Source organism: Sitophilus oryzae, unplaced genomic scaffold (assembly GCF_002938485.1).
Source record: "Sitophilus oryzae breed Bouriz unplaced genomic scaffold, Soryzae_2.0 scaffold_1536_pilon_pilon, whole genome shotgun sequence".
NCBI lineage: Eukaryota > Metazoa > Arthropoda > Insecta > Coleoptera > Curculionidae > Sitophilus > Sitophilus oryzae.
In genome coordinates, this window is record NW_022146210.1 from 3,692,676 (window position 1) to 3,714,284 (window position 21,609).

General features: G+C 32.1%; 1 protein-coding gene across 1 annotated transcript; it reads right to left on the minus strand.

The window, feature by feature from the left end:
* Positions 1-9,579: 9,579 nt before the first annotated feature.
* Positions 9,580-10,302, minus strand: LOC115878925. Its single transcript, XM_030895535.1, has one exon. It carries the CDS (start codon positions 10,300-10,302, stop codon positions 9,580-9,582), a length of 723 nt encoding a protein of 240 aa, XP_030751395.1.
* Between the last annotated feature and the right edge of the window lie 11,307 nt (positions 10,303-21,609).

A 21,609-nucleotide genomic window follows, 5' to 3' on the forward strand; every position in this document is an offset into this window, starting at 1 on the left:
ATGTTGAAAATCGTGTGTTTTCTTTTAAATTTTCCTGTATATTTTTTTAAAACTTTTTAAAACTACCTGTTTATCGCAAATTTTCCCACGGCATAATTTTGTAATCTCTGATGTTACCATGGTAACGGCACTAAAAGAGATGCAATATTGCCACTGCCTGCATGACCTACATATATTTCTAAATATTTATACGAGAAAATGCCACTAACAAAAAAAAATTGCTGAAAGAGGATCAAGAATTCATAAAAGGTGGGAACAAAATACCCTGTATGGTAAAGTGCAGAAATACTAGTCACGCCATTATGATTAATTTATCCATTTTCAATATAAATCCATACACCTTCGACATTTTTTAAGTTTAATTATAAGAATGTCCCTCTCTAATTATTAGAGTGACATTCTTATTAGAGACCGATGGTTATGATTATTACCTACAATATTATAAAAAATACATTTCAACAACATGTAACAATATAAAAAATATATGTATAAAGAAACTGTATTAGGCCACGTTATATCTTTTACACGTTTTCAAACCATAAAGGTTTATCGACTGGAATTTTTGAATTTAATAAATTCGACCCCGCTCTATCACCGACATCACCCGTATTGTAAAACAAAATAAGTAAAACCCGTAAAACTGCTGAAACGAAAAGGAAACGACAGACCGTAGAATATTACAGTTTTGAAATAATATGTTAACTAGTTTCAAAGTGTCTTTGTTTATACAATTCATTTTTATTTAAAATTTAAAGAAAAAATTGCTTTATCGAAGATTCCAAAGCAGATATATCAGTCAAGAGTCAAGTTTCTAAAACAATAAGCCAACAAAAACAAACTTTTACCGATGTCATATACTGACATAAAAAAGGTGCATAAATCTTAAAGAAGGCGATTTTACCAAGATATTTTTTTGTAGATTTTGTTAGTAAATGCATACGTTTCGTGAGTGCTTAAGAAAATGGGAAGATGTTGGTTTTCCATGTTCTGTGTTGTGTACAGATAAGGCAGGACTTGCAATGTACATTAAGAATATTATAAATATTAACTAATAGCATAATATCCTATTTAAATATCAGACGTAAGCAAGAAAGAGGTAAACATCAGAGGTAAGCATTTTCTTTTGATGTATAATCTAACTATACACTAATTATACACTAACAGGGATGCAATATTGACACATCCTACATGGCCTATATTTTTTAATCATTCATACGAGAAAATGCCACTAACAAGTAAAAAATTGATGAAAGAGGATGAAAAATTCAGAAAAGGTGGGAACAAAAACAGGGTATTTTGTAGGTAAAGTGCAGGGATACTAGCCATTATGATTAATTTATTCATTTCAGTATAAAAACGTACCCCTTTAACCGTTTTGAAGTTTTTTAAGGTTAATAGAAATAACGAGAACTAAATCTTATACAATTACATCTTTCGGTACTAGCATTATTAGGCTTCATTCAGAACCTCGCAATTAGCCAAATAAATTAGTAGTTTCAATTAAACGTTATACTTTTTAGTTTATGATCATTTACAATATTTAAAAAACACAATTAAAATTAACATAATATCCGAGCAACAGCTTGCGTTAGTCAGTTGTATCCAGAGAGATAACCTAATATTTAGCTTATAAAACAATCAACTTTTGATTTCTAACCACAATTTCTCTTAACGGAAGACATTCAAAGGCCAAAATGACATTTCTCGCAATTTTTGAAGTATAATTAGTTGAATAGTTAAAAGTTTGATAACTTTTTCTACTAACTGAAAATGTCTACCACTAATTTTGACGTTCTGAATGCTTACATTGAAATTAAAGGAACAAACTTCGACATTACTTGAAATCACTAATTGCGAGGTTCTGAATGAATCTATTCTACTTAATATCTGTAATATCGAATCACAAAGTAACGAATATATTACAAAATGTGTGTACTTGATTTTACGTAATCCATAAAATAGGAAATACTTTTTACCACTTCTAAACAATGAGCCAACAAAAGCAAACTTTTATTGATATCATATACTGACATAAGAAAGGTGCAATAATCTTAAAGAAGGCGATTTTACCAAGATAATTTTTTTTGTAAATTTTGTTAGTAAATGCGTACGTTTCGTGAGTGCTTAAGAAAATGGGAAGATATTGGTTTACCATGTTCTGTGTTGTGTACAGGGTGGATCATTTTGGTTGTTTCTATAGGGTATCTAGGAAACCGTGAGAAATATTCAAATTTTGATACTGCAGTCTAGGGTTCTTTTTTTGAAAAAATTACAATGGCGCAAACGGATCGTGGCTATCTTGATCGGTTTCGAAGCTACAGGGGGTACAGTTCTCAAATTTTGTACATTTTGAAGATGTTCGATATTTTGTTTATTTCAGCAACCACGGAAAAATGAATTATACATTCTAAAGGCACTTTTCTGTGTAGAATGCAGTGGCGTAGTCAGACTTTTTTTGTAAAAAATATTTTTTGAGATATTAAGTATACCTACGTTTTTTTAAATAGAACTCCCTGTATATTTTTAAATTTTCTTATTCAGCTTGGCATGGGCTTCTCGAAAATATATAACACTCTATATTTATTTTCACTATTAACCTCAACATTTCAATTTTTTCTTAAAATATCCACTTAGTAGATAGTAGGCCGCGCCGAGTAACAAAGTAAACGGTTGTCATGGTGATCGGAACATACCTGATGGATGCGGTACATTTCATATCAACAAATTGAAGTGTGTGTATTTTAAATAATAAAAAAATGAGTAAATTTGAAACTTTTGAGAAATATAATATGTTAGAATATTATATTGAGTCACTCAATATAACATTCTAACATATTATAATTGAGTCTAACAAACATAAGCAAATGGCAGCTGATTTATATTTTGAGCGGTATCCAGAGCGTGAGCAACCAAACCCAGTCATTTTTAAAAGGTTAGAAGATAGTTTAATCAATTTTGGATCTTTTCAAAAACCGCGTCTGAAAAATTATCCGAAAGAAGATGAATAAAATCAATATATTAATATCCTCGGAGCCGTAACACTAGATCCAACAAAATCAAGTAGAGCTATTGAAATCCTGTTATTGGCGGCGTGCGGAGACGGTACCAACTCTGTCTAGATAATAATGGGCAGCAGTCTGAACATTTAATGTAGTCTTTGTGTTTTTATTTTTTTTATATTAACTGAGAAGCCCGATTGAAGTAACCTCTTGAGTTTATATTAAAATATGTTCTTTCGTTTCTGTCACACTTATTTTTTATTTGCTTCGTATTGTTCGATTTTATTTAATTGCTAATTTATGTATTCGGCTCCGAGGACATTAATAGATTGATTTTCTTCGTCTTCTTTCTGATAATTTTTCGGACGCGGTTTTTGAAAAGATCCAAAATTGATTAAACTATCTTCTAACCTTTTAAAAATGGCTGGGTTTGGTTGCTCGCGCTCTGTATAGCGAATAAAATATATTTTATTTATTATGTTTGTTAGACTCAATATAACATTCTAACATATTATATTTCTCAAAATTCTCGAATTTACTCATTTTTTTATTATTTAAAATACACACACTTCAATCTGTTGAAATGAACCCGCATCCATCAAAGGTATGTTCCGATCACCATGACAACCGTTTACTTTGTTACTCGGCGCGGCCTACTATCTACTAAGACATTTTAAGAAAAATTTGAAATGTTGAGGTAAATAGCCAAAATAAATATAGAGTGTTATATATTTTCGAGAAGCCCATGCCAAGCTGAATAAGAAAATTTAAAAATATACAAGGGGTTCTATTTAAAAAACATAAGTATAGTTAATATCTCAAAAAATATTTTTTTCGAAAAAAGTCTGACTACACCACTGCATTCCACAAAGAAAAATACCTTTAGAATGTATAATTCATTTTTCCGTGGTTGGCTGAAATAAACAAACTATCGAACATCTTCAAAAAGTATAACATTTAAGAATCCCCCTGTAGCTTCGAAACCGATCAAGATAGCCACGATCCGTTTGCGTCATTGTAATTTTTTCAATTTTTTTTTTGAATACTTCTCACGGTTTACTAGATACCCTTTAGAAACAACCAAAATGATTCACCCTGTACAGGTAAGGCAGGACTTGCACGTGAAGAATATAATAAATAACAACTTAATAGCATAATGCCCTATTAAACATCAGAGGTAAGCTTTTTCTATTTATTGTGTGGGATAACAGTGCTACTAGCAGACACATAAGAATCGCGTCTTTGCAGTACCCTTTGGGTGTAATAATATATCTACGATTTAGGTGAAATTTTGAAATCATATTATATAATTTTGAACATCGGTAGTAGATTAAAATTATAGCAACAAATTACAGAAAAATTCCGGTATTTCTCGAAATTAAAAAAAAAAAAAATTTTTAATTTATATTTCGCATATGTTTCGACAATATTGCAATTGACAAGAGTGTCTCCTACACGATATGGCAAATGTTCATGTGTCCTTGGACGGTGTTTGAGACATCGTGTGGGACCGGTTTCAAATACATACGTTGTTATTGAAAAAAACAAGAATTCATTTTGGTAATTATAATTTAAAATTTTTCTTTCCAAGTAATGTTATCGATTCCCTAAAGAAATGATGCTATTCAAAAAGCAGACTGGTTTTGGTTGTGATAAGAATACATTTCAGCAAAAATCAGAACGAAAATTTATGCGAACGAAATGTGCATTATGCATATATAAAAACGTAGTAAATATTTAAATTTATTTTTTACATAAAATCGGTTTTTCGTATATATAAATATTTAAAGAATATAAATTTACCAATAATAAAAACGTAACAAATTTTCGTTGTATTGAAAATTAAAATGAGCAAATCAATTACCTATATTCTATATTTTAATATTATACAAAATTTGTATTGTTAATAGCGTTTCTCATATATAAAATATAAGTTTTAATGATTTTAGGTAAAAATTTTAAGATTATTACTCAAATGCTACTAACTTATAACTACATTTTATTCATTCAACATATTTTTACCCAAGATAATATATAGATCTGCCATTTCAACATAGATAAAAAATATCTACAGAATTTGTACAAAATTTTTCAGAAAAAAAATAAGCGCCGCATCAGAGAAACCAGTTGTCTCTGACAGTATTGTTAGGGTGCGTTTATGTTGGAGCTGTGATAAAGGATAAAAGCAGTGACAAAAGCGGCGACAAGAGCTGCGCAAAATTAACTACTTAAATGATAGGTAGGTGATAGGTAACGACGATCTCTGCTTTGCAAGTAGACGTTGAGGCCGAATCAATCGATTGAAAATATTTTTGTTTAAAATGAGTGATTTCGAAGAAAAATTGCTTTTAGCTTCAAATGCTATTAAATATTATATTGTTTAAAACTGCAGATATCAATCGCAAATTCTCTGCATACCCTATAAATACCAGAATCTAAAGGTTTGTAGATTTTTATCAACTTTATAAACAAATAAGAAAACACCTTGCAAAATTTATAGAATACATGAAAATGAAAATAAAGAACTAAAAAGATATTTCAATATTTTCATTCTATGGTTAGTCGGGGGATAAAAAATGTTGCAAGTGATCTCGCTCTATGAGTGCTCTACCGGATGGTGGTGCATCGTCGTTGGGAACAGAAAATGCCATGCAAATTTTAAACCGTCCCGGTATTGGCTCTGCTGTTAATTTTAAAGCAAAGATCTCAGTAGGTTTTTTAAAGGTCTGCGTATGCCGAGGACACATGCCAAATTTGAACGATTTTGGACAAACCGATTTTAAGCAATTTAAGGAAAACTGCATTTATTTTTAAATTAAAACTGAACGAGTAATGGTTCTCGAGATATTTGTAATCGAAATGATCAAAAGCTGACATCTTTGTCATAAATTAAGCATGTTGAGTAAATAGTTATTAGGCTGAAATCATAAATTTGAAATGTCTTTGTGCTAAAAGTTCTTTATCATCATTTTTTCTCAGAAAAATTTAAGATTATTTAAAAAAAAATAAAAAGTTCCCAAATTTATCATTTCAGTCCAAATATCTGTCTACACAACATGCTTATTTTTTTCAATAATGACATGTATTGACTATTTCCATTCTAAATAACTTGAGAACGGTTGTTCGTAGCGAATTTTACCAAGACATTTTCTATGTAAAAAATCACGGAAATGTATATTTTTTCACTCAATAGTTTTATACAGGTACGGACGAAAAGTTATTACTCTCCAAAACAGTTAAAACACATGTAGGTGGCGCCCTGTACCAATAGGAGTCATATTGACATCAAAATCAAATTTCTCATGTCAAAAAACTCCCAGGCGCCAATTTTCATCCAAATATTGACAGTACTTCAGAAATTATTTGGAAAAAATCGAAATAAAAATGAAACTTCTACACCCTGTATCTTCGAAACTAAGCAGTTTAGGACACACATTTATACAAACTTTTTAACTTATTTTTATCTGCAGAATATGCTGCCGAAGTTTCCGGAATACAGTTCGGACCACCCTGTATATGATGTCTGGCGTATCGTCACCGGATTCCGTATCGTTCAGGCCTAATAATTTGTTTGGCACGCTTGGTGTAATTTTTACGTTCTCTAGTCAACAACCCTGTTATCGTTTCACTGCTCTGTGGAGACGTTGCCAACTTCGTTCCAAGGTTTCGCTCTCCGCGTCGTAACCTCATTTCAGCAACTCGGCTTTGAGAAATGGTAATTATTTAAATGTTGCTGTATAATCTGAATCAGCTGCTATTTCAAAGCAACAGGTAAAGATGGGATATTATCTTTTTAGATTCGATATTATTACTGAGTATTTTTAGGGTAGAGTTTTGGATTGACCCACCTCAACTCGTATTAGGTGTTTGCTGGCACATTGGTTTTCTTTTGTCCTCCAGTATGTTAAATGGAAGAAAGGACAGTTTCTTTGTTTATTATTGAGCCCTCGGAAGTATTTCGAGGTTTATTGTGTTTATTATACCTTGGTAGGTTTTAAACACGAGTTTCATATTTTTAGGGTCCAAGTTACGGACATTATCCTATGGTTGGATGTTCAAGGTATGGACAGTATCCTATGGTTGGATGCCCTATGTACGGGTAGTTTCCCTATAGACAGGTGTCCCATGTACGAAATAGTTTATCTCATGTATAGATTGCCACAGTATGGATGTAGCGTAAGTTCCATGCTGCTTTGCTGCTGTTTTTAAGTCTAGTTGAAAGTTACGGCTGTATTAGTTCATGGTGTCCTCATCCTGGCCCCTTTTGTTGCATTGGCCGAGAGACAGTACAGAGATACGAGTCCCACCTCACGCTGCTACTCTTTGAAACAGGATTGCTTCAAGAACGAACAGCTAAGTTTAGATTTAAGTTCTGTTTTATGTTTTACATTTGGATTTTCAGTCTTGAAACAGTAAAGTACATCTTGAATAATATCGTACAGACTTTATGTTTAGTGGTTAAATTTTTTATGTCAGATTAGTATTTAAAATATGATTTAGATCTTAGTTTCTTTGCGAACATTACGTTTTGTAATAGTATTACTTTCTGTATATAGTATTGCATCATTTTGACAAATGAATAACCGAACCGATTCTAGAATCTACGGCTTGCAAGATCTCAGATTTAACATCGTATGAAATTTAAAATATTAATTAAAGTAATGCTACCTTTTTTATATTTTCTATAGCTCTATCTATATTGTATTTTCCATAGTCTTTTATTGAACGTATTTAATATTATTTTTTACATAACTTTCTTCGACATAAACTAACTACTATAAAGATTAAAATTCTACAATGTTATTTACCATCAAAGAACATCATGAATAAATATAGTCATTAGTTTCAAGTAATATACAACTGTGTTTTCTTTCTCTGTACATGCCTGGCGCCCAATATCTATTTTTTTTTTGTTTATTGTTATTAATTAGTTTTCTTTTCAGTGAAATACCTTATCCACGACTGCTCTCCGATGAAAAGCTGCCGTTCGCAGTGGTAGTTGTTTAAAAAACGCTATAACATTTCGGGAACACTAAACATAGTTACTGGTACGTACTAGTGAAGACAGCACAACAAATTACATTTGGCAATGATAAAATCATAGGTTGGCAACTTAAGCGAGAGCGCCCACAAATTGACGTTGCACATACAGTGACGTTGCACACATGGCAATGATATGGGAATAGCGTTGCATGCTTTTTTAGGAAGCGCACATATAATTGATGTGGCAGTGGCGTAAACATGTCGTCCTCAGAGGATTAAGATTTGTTAGCAGTTGTAAACCTGAAAGGGCGGTCGGAATTTTTAAAATCAACTGAAATGCAACACGCCTATAAATTAATAAATTACTTTTAATGGATAAAATAAAATACAGATTTTTTTGATTGATTTTGGTCAAGCAGCATATGGATAACATTTTGATATGCACTATCTGTCCTGCAACATTCTCTCCCGATGATATATGGACTGCCAGGGAAAACGCAATAGATATAACCTTCCAAACAACGATATAGCTCGCTATTGAGCTGAAAACCATATATGAATAATGATACGGACTTGAAAAAGTAAAGTAGTAAGCATTAAAGCAGTCATCCAGCAGTCATCTCCCGGAAATTTTCGCATTAATTCATTTGCACCCTCTAATTGGAAAGTCAGGTTCAATCATGTCGTAAATATAATGTGAATGAAGTACGTATATTTAATAATGTATTAAATTGTCACGTTTCAAAGTGAAATATAAATAGTTAATAATACTTAAATATACTTTCTCGAATATAATAATATTTTCTTATAATCAAATTTTAATCATTCGTAGATATTTTTCCATTTTTGTTATTTTAAAATAGCTACAACTTTAATAAAGGAATTAACTATATTATGTTAAAATTTACGAGAAACGCGCACATGGAAACTTAATTAACATGTATTTTTACAAAGTGTGCTAGAAACGACTAAAAGGAAAATGTTAAATTTTATTTAAAATTTAATACTATATATTACGGGCGAGAATTAAGGGGCTCAGTTCATTAAGGTGAGTTAATGTATCAGGACTGTGGGCACTCACCTTTATTCCCGTTCTGGACTCGTACCTGTTGATTTTTTGCTTGAACAAAACACTTGAGGATAGCGCGCGCTTGGAGGTGTACACTGTGTACTCGGCCGATCTTGTCACTCTCCGTACTCGACTACGGCTTCGTACCCACTAAGGTTTTTCGGGTAAAGGATGGGAGGAAGGGATAGAATCCAACATACCGCCCACCAAAATGAAATATTTTCCATTTTCGTTTGAGAATAGTAAAGTAAAATAAAAAAAAAATAAGTGAAAAAATGCGTTATGTTTAAAAGAAACTAAGAGTGAAATTTATGGAGTTAAATTTAGAGGAAATTTAGAAAAATGCATTATTGGGGTTAATGCATGAGTGTAATTTAATTAAATATTAAGAGAGTTTTTTTTTACATTTGTTATAGAGTAGAAAAAAGTAATTAAATAAGAGATGTGAATTATGTTTATAATGAGATTATGTTTTTTTTGCGATTATGTTTTTTCGATTATGTTTTTTTTTTTTTTAGAGAGTAAATTTTAATTATGAGATTTGCAGTACGGCAGTGGACATATCTTTGTCACTGGTCTTTTAAGAATGCCTTTTGCTGTTTTTAAAGTAACCACGCGTGTAACACGATCATGGCCCGGGTGAATCTCTAAGACTCTTCCAATGCTCCATTTGAGCGGAATAAGATTATCATCCTTTATTAAAACAACCGAGTTTATTTCTATTGGAATAGTAGAGCCATTCCATTTAGCTCTTTGTAAAAGTGTTTGAAGGTATTCTTTAGACCATCGGCTCCAAAAGCTTTGGTGCAAGCGTGATATCAACTGCCAGCGAGAGAGATGATTTAATTTTATCCCGGAAAGATCATCTTTCGGAGGGGCGTTTAACGGCTCTAGGGTTAAAAAATGTCCTGGAGTAAGAACTGACAAATCATTAGGATCAGAGCTTTGTGGACACAATGGACGAGAATTAAGCACTGCTTCTATTTGAACCAGTAGCGTATAAAATTCCTCATACGTGAGCAATTGGTCACCAATGACCCTTTTAATGTGAGTTTTTACAGACTTTATTCTTGCTTCCCACAGGCCACCAAAATGAGGCGCGCTTGGAGGATTGAAGTGCCAGGAAATTTGTTCTTGCTCAGCGGCGGATTTTAGCATATTAATCAGTTCTCTAGAAGCTCCGACAAAGTTCGTTCCACAATCGGAATAAATATGATTGCAGCGACCTCTACGAGAAATGAATCGACGCATTGCACCCAGAAAAGTCTCGGAGGAAAGGTCGGAAACCAGTTCTAAGTGCAAAGCTTTGTGGCCATGCACACAAATAAGCAAATATAGGCTTTACAGGACTTAGCACCTCGTGCACGATATCTTAATAAAGAGAATGGACCACCATAGTCGCATCCAACTTCAGAGAAAGGTTTTACTTGAGAAAGTCTTACAGCAGGAATATCTCCCATAATAGGAGGCTGAGGCATTACTGGATTAGCGCGAAAGCATTGAGGACATTTAAAGAGAACACTACGAATTGTTTTTCTAGCAGAAACAATCCAGTATTGTTGAGCGAGAATATAGTGAAGAGTTTGGGGACCGGGATGCAAATAGAGTTTATGAGTATATTCTATGAGTAGAGTAGTAAATTTATGATTATTGGGTAAGAGTGCGGGATGTTTTTGAGAGAAATTTAGAGAAGCATTGCGCAAGCGACCACCAACTCTAAGAATTCCATTGGTGTCGATAAAGGGGGTCAATTTTCTTAAGTATTTAGGTAGAGATTTGCAATTATTTATTAAGAGAATTTCCCTAGCATAATATTGTGATTGAACACATTTAATAATACATTCTAGAGTTTCATTTATTTCAAATTTCGAGAGAGGAGAGGTTTTACGAGATTTAGAATGTCGAGTATTATAGAGAAAGCGTCTGCAAAACGTGACAATATTTATAATTTTAGAGAAAGAAGAGAACTTTTCAAAGAGAGTATCAAACAATGAGGGCTGTGAAGTACATGTCAATATAACTTTTCGTTGTTCTTCTTCAATTTCAGGGAAAGTAAAATTGATTGCGGCCAATAAGATTCCGGTTGGCTTAGCCATGGAGGTCCCGCCCACCATAAGGCATTGTCGAGTAACTCGCTAGGTTGAAGACCACGAGAACCTGGATCAGCGGGGTTGTCTTTGGAGACTACATGACGCCAACAAGAAGGAGGTAATTTCTCTTGAATTTGGGAAACTCGATTGCTTACAAAGGTGTTCCACTTATATGGTTCACTTTTAAGCCAATGCAAAACAACCATCGAGTCGGACCATGCAATCGTACTAACATTAATAAGTTTATTAGAAAGAGAAGTTCTAACGAAATCAATTAACCTGGTCAGAAGTAAGGCTGCACAGAGTTCCAGTCTTGGAATTGAGATTTTTTTGAGTGGAGCTACTTTGCCTTTAGCGCAGACAAAATTTGTTTTTACAGAGTTATCTGGAAGAATTATCCTAAAATAAATTACTGCACAATAGCCTTTTTCACTAGCATCACAAAAACCATGTACTTCCAGGGATAAATATTTGAGAGTGAGAAAATATCGAGGAACTTTGAGAGAGAAAATACAAGGTAATTCTTGAACGAGTTATGCCAAAATGTAGCAATGTTATTGGGAGCAGGATCATCCCAATTTATACCTAACTTCCACAAATCTTGTATAATCAGTTTTAGGTGAAGAGTGAGAGGAACTAACATGCCACAGGGATCGAATATGCTTGCGAGTTGTGAAAGAATATTGCGTTTGTTACAGATTTTGTTTGTCAAGGACAACTCTGGTGAATCAAAGAAAAATTCATCTGTAGAGGGATTCCAGTTTAGTCCTAGAACTTTAGAGGAAGAAAGAGAATTTATATTTAAAGAGAGAGAAGAATCCATTTTGCATTCATTTGGAGATAACTGAGAAAGAAAATCTGAGCTATTCTAAGTCCATTTTCTAAGTTCAAAACCGCTGTGTTTGAGTATAAAAATGAGATCGCGTTGAATTTTTATAGCAAGAGAAAGAGAATCGCAACCAGATATAATATCATCGACATACGTCTCCATATCTAAAATCTTTGATGCTTCGGGATATTTTACTAAATTTTCTAAAGCAATTTGTTTTATAACTCGAATGGCTAAAAATGGGCTACAGCTTAAACCAAAAGTAACACGAGTAAGTTTGTATTCTTGAATGGGCTCATTAGGGTAAAATCGCCATAAAAATTTTAGGTATTAAGTATGATTTTCATTAACAAGAATTTGACTAAACATTTGTTTAATATCGCTAGCAAATACAATAAAAAGCGATCTAAATCGAAGCAAAATAGATAAAATATCTGACTGTAATTTTGGCCCAGTTAAGAGAGTGTCATTCAAAGATTTATTTGTGTAATCTCGAGCGGAAGCATCAAAAACAACTCTAAGTTTGGTCGTGAGACTATCTGGTCGGATTACGCAATGATGAAGCAGATAATAAGAATAAGCGTTGGGAGAAGGATTTTGCACGGCAATCATATATTGAGAATCTAAATATTCACGCATGTAATTAGAATATTGAGAATAAAGTTGGGGGTTTCGAAGCAATCGTTTTTCGAGCGAGAAAAATCTACGAAGGGCGACATCTCTAGAACCTTCAAAGATCGGTCCAAAGTTTTAAATGGTAAAGATACTTTATAATGTCCAGAAAGAGTGCGTGAAAATGTTTTACAAAAGTGTTCTTCGGCAAGCTTTTCATCTGAAGAAAGCGTCGAGGATTGTGGAACATCCTCTAACTCCCAGAATCTTTGAAGTGATTGATCCAAGGAAGCATAAGAGGTAAGAAAGTATGAGTTTACAGAGAGTGAAACACTAGATGTTTTAACTCTTCCTGTAATTATCCATCCAAATATAGTTTCTAAAGCGACGGGTTGATCTGGATCTGAGAGGAGTTTGTTTCCTGTTATCAAGAAACCATAATATCTGCACCCAAAAGTATATCTACGGGTTTAGAGAGGTGAAAGTTGGGATCAGCTAAGGGCAATTGAGAAAACTTTGAGAACTGTTCAACGGGAAGAGAATTAATCGGTAAATTATCACTAATTTCGTTTAATATAATAAACTCCAAGGAGTAGATCGGATCAGACTTTCCAATAGGTTTAATGTTGCATCTAACACCGTGAGAACCTTTGGAAATATTTTTCCCGATGCCACACAATTGGATGGGGAGGAAAAATTTAGATAAACCTAATTTATTAAAACAAGATTTTGAAATAAAGTGACTTTCACTTCCACTGTCAATTACAGCGCGTATTACATGAAAATTACCCCACGCATCTTGAACATTGATTAATGCTGTAGAAAGAAGAGCTTTATTCTTATGTTTTGCAAATAAATTTGTAGATACAACTTCTGAGATAGAGCTGCTTGCTTGCAGAACTGGAAGAGTTTGCGATGAAGTGGATGGAGGAACGTTTACAGGAGTTGTTATTTGACCTTCGAAATGTAAAAGCGAATGATGTTTTTTGCCACAAGTTCGGCATGAGGAACGAGAATTACAACTCTTAGAAGAATGTCTAGTGCCGAGACAGTTTGAGCACCAACTTCGGGATTTAATTAAATCATATCTCTGTTTTGGAGTAAAAGCAATAAAATCTGGACAGTTATAAATAAAATGATCCTTGTTACAAACTTGACAAGTTAAATTTTGTTTCAACTGAGTGTTGACAACAAAGGAAGAGGTAGGTTTATTTTTATAACTTTTTTGTGAATACTTCGTTTTAGTTTTGTCATAATTACTATTTTTATTAAAATGAGAAAACGATTTAGTTAGAGAGATTGTATCTTTAGCTGAACATTGTTTTTCTAAAAATTCAATGAGTGTATCGTATGATTTGAGGTATAGCATATCTTGTGATAAAACAGAGCCACATTCCAGTTCAAAATTAGTTTGCAAAATTTCTGGAAGTCTATCATAAATCATATTAAATAGCACAAAACTCCAGCTCTCTGTGGGAAAACCCAAGTTATTTAAAATTGTAATATTACGAGTATAAATATCAATCATATTTCTTAGAGCTTCATGATTATTTTCGTTAGAGATGGGCTTAATATTTTCTAGAGCCTGCCAGTGAGCTTTTGCAATCAAACGTTTCTTATCGTACTTATTTTTTAAGGCTTGATATGCTATATTATAATTTTGATTGGCAAGTGGAGTACTAGATACCAAAGCTAAAGGAGGACCTCGTAAGAAACTCACTAGATAGTTGTATTTCGATATATCACTAAGAGACGAGTTACAGTGTATAAGAGAATCAAACATATCGATAAATGTTTGCCAATGTTTAAATTCACCATCAAAATGGGTACCTCAATTTTAGGAAGTTTTACTGAACATTGAGCAGTAGTGTTTTGTAATTGTGTAGTATCCAGCTCCGATTTCGTTTGCGGAAATAAATTTGTGAATAATGCTTCAATGTGAAAATAATAATCATTAAATTCAGTTTGAATTTTGACATGAGGATCAATATCGCCATTATCCTGTGCGGAGACTAATAAAATTATATTATTATGAATCTTATTAAAAGTTTTATAAATATCTTCTAAGTGTTTTGCTCTACATCTAAAGTTAGGGTGAAAATTTGGATCTTCAAGAGCTTGATCAGCGGATTTTTTAAGTTCTTTAATTTTAGTAAGTTCTACAGAGCGTTGAGCTATAAGAGTTTTTAATTTGCGAGCGTCTGCAGACATAGCGAAAATGAGTATAATAATTAATTAGAGCGTAAGAGAGAAATGGAATGCTATAATGTGAGAAAATAAAATATTATAGAATATAATAATTAACTGAGAGAGAGAGAGAGAGAGAGAGAATGATATATTCTACAATAAAATATTATATGAGAAAATAATTATTATATTTTTACCTTATAAGGTGAGAAAATAAAATATTATAGAATATAATAATTAACTGAGAGAGAGAGAGAGAGAGAATGATATATTCTACAATAGAATATTATATGAGAAAATAATTATTATATTTTTACTTTATAAGGTGAGAAAATAAAATATTATAGAATATAATAAGTAACTGAGAGAGAGAGAGAGAGAGAGAGAGATAGAGAGAGAGTAATTAACTAAGAGAGTAAGTGAGAAATAGAATAATTAACTGAGAGAGTGTATGTGTGTGTGTGAGAGAGAAAGAGAGAGAGTAAGAATGATATATTCTACAATAAAATATGATATGAGAAAATAATTATTATTTTTGCTAAGGTATTCGTATTAATTGAGTGTATTTATTAATTAAAAATTAAATTATTAAGAGAGAGAACAGACTAGAGTTGAGACTAAATGCGTATCGATAAATTTGAGCGTGAAAAAGAAATATCCGGACCAGTATCGCGAAACAGCGCTAGATATCGCTTTTAACACCGGTACGGCAATTTAAAAATCGATCGGTCGGTGGCAAATTCCTGGCCAGTGGAACCAGTGACAAAAAATGTACTACCTTTTTTTACTGCGTTAAAGAGAAGATAAATATAGATTTTGTTCGAGAATTTATTTTATTGAATATATTTAAAATAATATATTACAAAAATATTAATGATATTTAGATAATTTTGAGAAATTAATTATGATAATCAATTTAATTGAGTATAAGTAAAATATGTATGTAGTTCAGAAAGGGATCTGCGGCGGAAGGACCAATGTTACGGGCGAGAATTAAGGGGCTCAGTTCATTAAGGTGAGTTAATGTATCAGGACTGTGGGCACTCACCTTTATTCCCGTTCTGGACTCGTACCTGTTGATTTTTTGCTTGAACAAAACACTTGAGGATAGCGCGCGCTTGGAGGTGTACACTGTGTACTCGGCCGATCTTGTCACTCTCCGTACTCGACTACGGCTTCGTACCCACTAAGGTTTTTCGGGTAAAGGATGGGAGGAAGGGATAGAATCCAACACTATACAAACATTATTTTTAATTTTACATGCAACGAATATAGAAAAAAAATTAAAAAACTGATAGGTATCTTTAATTATTGTTAAAACATTTTGTAAGTAACTGAAATGTAACAAGATGCATTAAAATGAAATAACAAATTTACCAATAAACAAAAATCGTTATAGTATAGGCTATATCTTAAAGTAATTTGCGAGGTAATTTTCTAATTAACAACGCTTTAGTACGGGGGTATGCATAAAATTAACATTAGGGAATTTCTTTTAAACAATATGAAAATATACTTCAGTTCAACTATAAAACAGCAAATAGTCTAAGATCTGAGTATTGTCACTAAAATCCCAAGTAGCATAGGAAAAAAAACATTGACCACGGAAAATTAACCACTGTTTGGTTGAATTTTACTTATACTTAACTTAATAAATTTCTTGTAGGGAATAAAGTGCGAGAAATCTAAAAATAAGGTCGTAAACTAGTTAATAATAATCTAAATTATGCCTTTGAAAAGTAGCAACGTTGGGGTTAGCTGCCATTGTTAAAGTCTAGTTACTGATAACCTATTGAGGGCATTAAGACTACAGGGACTTAAAGTAGGTCAAATATTTCTTTATTATAATCTCAAATTTGTCACGGGGGTCGAAGGCATTGTTTGGTTTTCAAGTTAAGTTAAAATTTAGTTGTTAATAACTTTAAATTAGAGCTTATTTGGAGGAGTTCAAATAAGGTTAAAAATTTAATTTATTTCGACCTCATAAGTCGCTATTATGCTTCAAAGGTAAAAGTAACTTAGTTTTTTGACTTTTTTTCAGGGGTGATTTCCGTTTAAAAAAGTTTTTGGGGGATTATTACATCATAGCACATTACCTTGTTCCCACTGGTTGGGAACGAAAGAATATTCAATGCGTTTCTTTTTTATTACCACCACAATCTTAAACGTGTCCATTATGTGCAATAAAAACAAAAAGTCCTCTGTTATAACACTCAAAATCCCAAAATACAAAACTTTTAAAAATAATAAGCAAAGAAAACTAATTTAGTTTTCTAGTTTAGGCCAGTTCGGTAATTGCATCGGCCAGCAAAAGGATAAAAATTTGACATGTCACGTAACTCTCAATAAAGATTCTCATTTTAGGACAAATGGTAACATTGTTCTTCTCTGTGATTACTGTGAAAAGTTAATCGGACTGCTCGAAGATGTAATTACCAAACTTAGCATAAAATAACATTGTCAACTGTCACTGTCACTCAAAGAAGATAAAATATTTCTGTTTTACCGGCGATACTCTAACAATGTAGTCAGGACTTGGAGAAATGAGCTTCGACCTAATATAGCCCATTTTTTAACTTGCACCTCGAAGGAAAAATATCTTAATCAAGAAATTTTAACCTTTGAGGTTATTAATTTAAAGAAATCTTAACCTCATACAAAGAAAGCGGTCTTTAAGGTTTAAAAATTATGGAAAACCTAACTTCATAAACGAATAGTTAAAAACACTATTAGCGGCCATTTTCTTATCCAATTTGATTCAAAAAATATTTTTTGTGATATTGTTCTAAATTATTGAGAAAAATAAACAGACGTTTATGAATAATACTAACCTACCACAAGTTAAATTAACTAATTAAGAACTTTAAAAGTGTACCAAGGAAGTTAGCTGAAAAAAAGTTAGGTTAGAACCTTGATAATAACGATTTATTCTAAAATTAATTGTTGAAAATACATCAAATTTTAATGGCGCATAATTGTTTAGGGCCTATCATATTTACATCTCACAGAAAAATTTTCTCCGCGGACATAATTATCTTGGGAATCCAGTAATCCACTTCTTACCAATAACCTATTTACATTTACTAGGAAGTGCATATTATATTATGTAGGTATTTCATCCATATTGGATTAATGTTCAAACGGCCATGCCAGTTATTACACTTTTGTGTCTTCCTGGTTCATTATTGGGAAATTCATTTACATACACATATTAAAAAGAAAAATACTTTACCTTATTCTTTCTCTTTCTTTCCCATGTAAAATGTAGGTAGTATAAATTAGGACTATTTTTAGTAAAATTCGCCTCTATTTTACCATGTTATGACTTCAGTTCGGTTATTTTTGACTTCATAGCCCATATGTCTTACAAGACATTATAACCTGTTAACCTGTTTTTAACAGCTAAATTACTTTAGTTTTATTCCCCACTTTGGGAATTTTAACGTCAATTCTTGGAAATTTCGACCAATTTCCAGTTGGTTAATAATAGTCTAGGTGGTTAATTTAACGTAATTTTAACTTCAAATGTTTGCTGGGATGTATCTGTTATGTTTCAAATTATCATCATTTATTAAATTTCAAATTTTTGCAACTATTGTTTGTAACTTTTATTGTAATTTATTATCCAGCGGGGTCCGAATTGTATTCTGGAAACATTATCGGCAGCGTATTCTGCAGATAAAAATAGGTAAAAAAAATCGTTTTCTGAATACAATTCGCACTACCCTGTATATTGGTTCATAACAAGACCAATATACAGGGTGAGTCTTAAATAAATGCAAATATTTTTTAGGAGCAGTATAATTCGACTCCAGAAACACGATTATGAGTAATTTTTTTTTAAATTTGGAATTTTTTGAAAAAAAAATTAGATTTATTTTTAATTTTTAGTTAAAAAACATAATATCTTGATAATATGACACCATTATTAGATTAAATTTACAAAAAGAAAATCCAAAAAAGATCCAGTGGTTTTCAAAATTTAAGCAAAAATTTTCATATTTTTTTTATTTCATATTTTTTGTAAATTGTCAAAAAAATAACTTGGTTATTTTGGATTTATTTGAAAATAGGTTTCTTAAGAAAAAACATCACCTAAGAGAAAACATGTTTCTTTTATCGGGACTACCAGCCCTGAAAATATCTGCACTGATTTAAGACTCACCCCGTATAATAAGTTACAGATAATTTTTAAAGCTTTATTCTATTATCTTATTAAAATTTATTTTATCTATTTTTCTCAACTATATTCGAATATTTTGTTAAAGCAGTTTTATTTAATGGTACATATTTATCCAAAACATCATACAATTTTGACTAGCTAATTTCTTCCTTTATGTAATGGTATAGCTCAACAGGGATCAATATCCGTATTTGGGTAAAGCAGCTATATTGTTTTGCGGCATCTATTACTAGATTAATAGTAATGGAACTAAATATTATTTCGGTAGCACCTCCAAAATTAATACACGTGCGGTGATTCTATCAAATTCGCTCAATAAGGTATCTATTCCTATAGAATTTACCAATATCTAATACTTTATACTTTATCTATAGAGTAATCTAACTTTACCAATATAAATTGCTAATATTACTGTTCAAAGTACAAAGTAAATTTAATGTTTTATTACAAAAAAATGAACTTAAAATTTGTTCTATTTTCAATATTGAAGCAAAATTTAGAAATATATCATCACTGATACAGTTACAACTTATTTTTTTTTTGTAAATTGGCAGTGGGTTAAAAATCCGCGGGTAGGGGAGAGGGAGGCACTTTGTTACACGGGTAAGAAGTTACACGCCTTTTATACCGAGATTTTAAACTCTTTGGTGGATATAAGTGGACTCATTTGTTTTCTTATAACATCGTTCATTACATAAAAATACACCTCATCACTGAGTGCGCCGAGACGACAACCATTCGTGCCATGAATTTTGGTACGACTGATATTGGAGATGGAGAACTACCCTCTATAAAACCGTCTCAGATACTGGCTTTTCTCAAAGCCCTGGGACTGTATGATGAGTTATGATTCAAGAAAGGGGGACACAATGGATCTGTAAGGTCGAAGTGATTAACCCCCCTCCCACTCATTCTAAATTCTAAAAATTCTACATAAAAATGATCATTGACCCGCCAAGCTGTTAAGTTGTATGCATGTGTCTCGATTTGAACCAAGTAAGTAAAATCCTTTACGAAATTTTTGATTCGTGATGTCTATATTTTTTATTTTCTCCAAAGTTTTAACCTCGAACGTTCATAATATATCTACCTTTAATTTGCAATGTTATTTTTTTTCAACTATCGATATATCCATTAATTCTGACTTCAATTTATATTTTAAAAAAAAAATATTCTTCGTTTTTTTTCAGAATGGGAAACTTAAAAACAGAACTAGTCTGCAACTAGTCAAGAAGTTTATGAATCTGCTGCACCAGAAGTACTGCAGAATAAAACGAGCATTCGTAAAACAAGCGATATGTTTAATTTGTGTCCGATGTCCTTATCCAGGTATAGCAGAGAAAACAAAAGCAACGAAAGTTGTTCATTGGGTTATGTCAAACCTAGATTGGTATTCTCACAAGAAAACATAAATTTACTTCTTATCTACTCAAAAGTTCAGAAATGTATTTTGGTTTACTACCACACAGAAGTCCGAAAACTAGCTTACCAATATGCTGTAAAACTCGAATTAACAAATATTCCCCCAGCTGGCTTAAAAATAATATGACTAAGCCGGACTGGTTTAAAAGTTTTATGGATACAAATCCTTAACTATCTCTACGAACACCAGAAACTACATCTCTGAGTAGAGCAACGTCGTTCAACAGAACGAACGTTAATTTTTTTTTTGACAAACTGCAAGGCTTACTCCAAAAATATAAATTCAGTGCTTCGCACATATGGAACGTTGACTAAACAAATGTCACAACGGTACAGAAGCCTAAAAATATAGTTGCTGCCCGTGGTCAAAAACAGGTCGGTGCAATCACATGTGCCGAAAGAGCACTTGCATGTGTCATAAATTCTGCTGGAAATTCAGTTCCGCCAATGTTCGTATTTCCCCCTTAGAATGTGATACACGGATCTTTTTCTCCATGCTGTAGATATTAAAATTAGTCATAAATGTTAAAAGACTGTTTAAGGTGATCTCTTTTGTTTTTAACGCTTTGAAATAATAAAATAAATGATTTATTATTGATGATTTTGTTTATTTATCTACCGTAACATTGTGCCTTGAAGATGTAACAACTAGCAACTAGGGTAAGTTGTTACAATCGACGTTTTTGGTAAAATTGTCCATTGTGAAAAAATTACATAAATTTTAATAACTTTTCAATCATATTTTAATAGCTGAACAAACATACTAACGATAAAAGCAATCAAATGTATAAACTATTTAATAGCTTTTTATAGCTTTTTTTATAACTCGTATACAACTAGCCGTGTCCAGGGGTAAAAAGAACAATGTTCGACTGCTAGTAAGCATTTTTAAGCTTAAAGTATCACAAGACTATTTAGTTACACCAAAAACTTGTAATACAAAACGAAAGTGTCAAAACTAATGACAATGTCAGACAGGAATTAAATAAATAAATGTGGCAACTTGACATTTTTTACAGCAGAGCTACCACCTGAATCCCTAGCGGGAAATTTTAATTACAACTTGCCAGCCCGGCGCCAAATATGTTCATGGTTGGCAACAATCAATTTAAAAATCGCGCCCTTGATTACGTAACTAAAAGTTTAATTGGTATCAAATATATAACCTATAGAATATTATTTTGTTTTTATTTAGTAAAGTATATTTCGTTTCAACATACACTATGAGTTTGTGA

Excerpts from the sequence above, each read along its gene's own strand:
- LOC115878925 (XM_030895535.1), bottom strand. The coding sequence starts at position 10,302 with ATGCGTCGATTCATTTCTCGTAGAGGTCGCTGCAATCATATTTATTCC.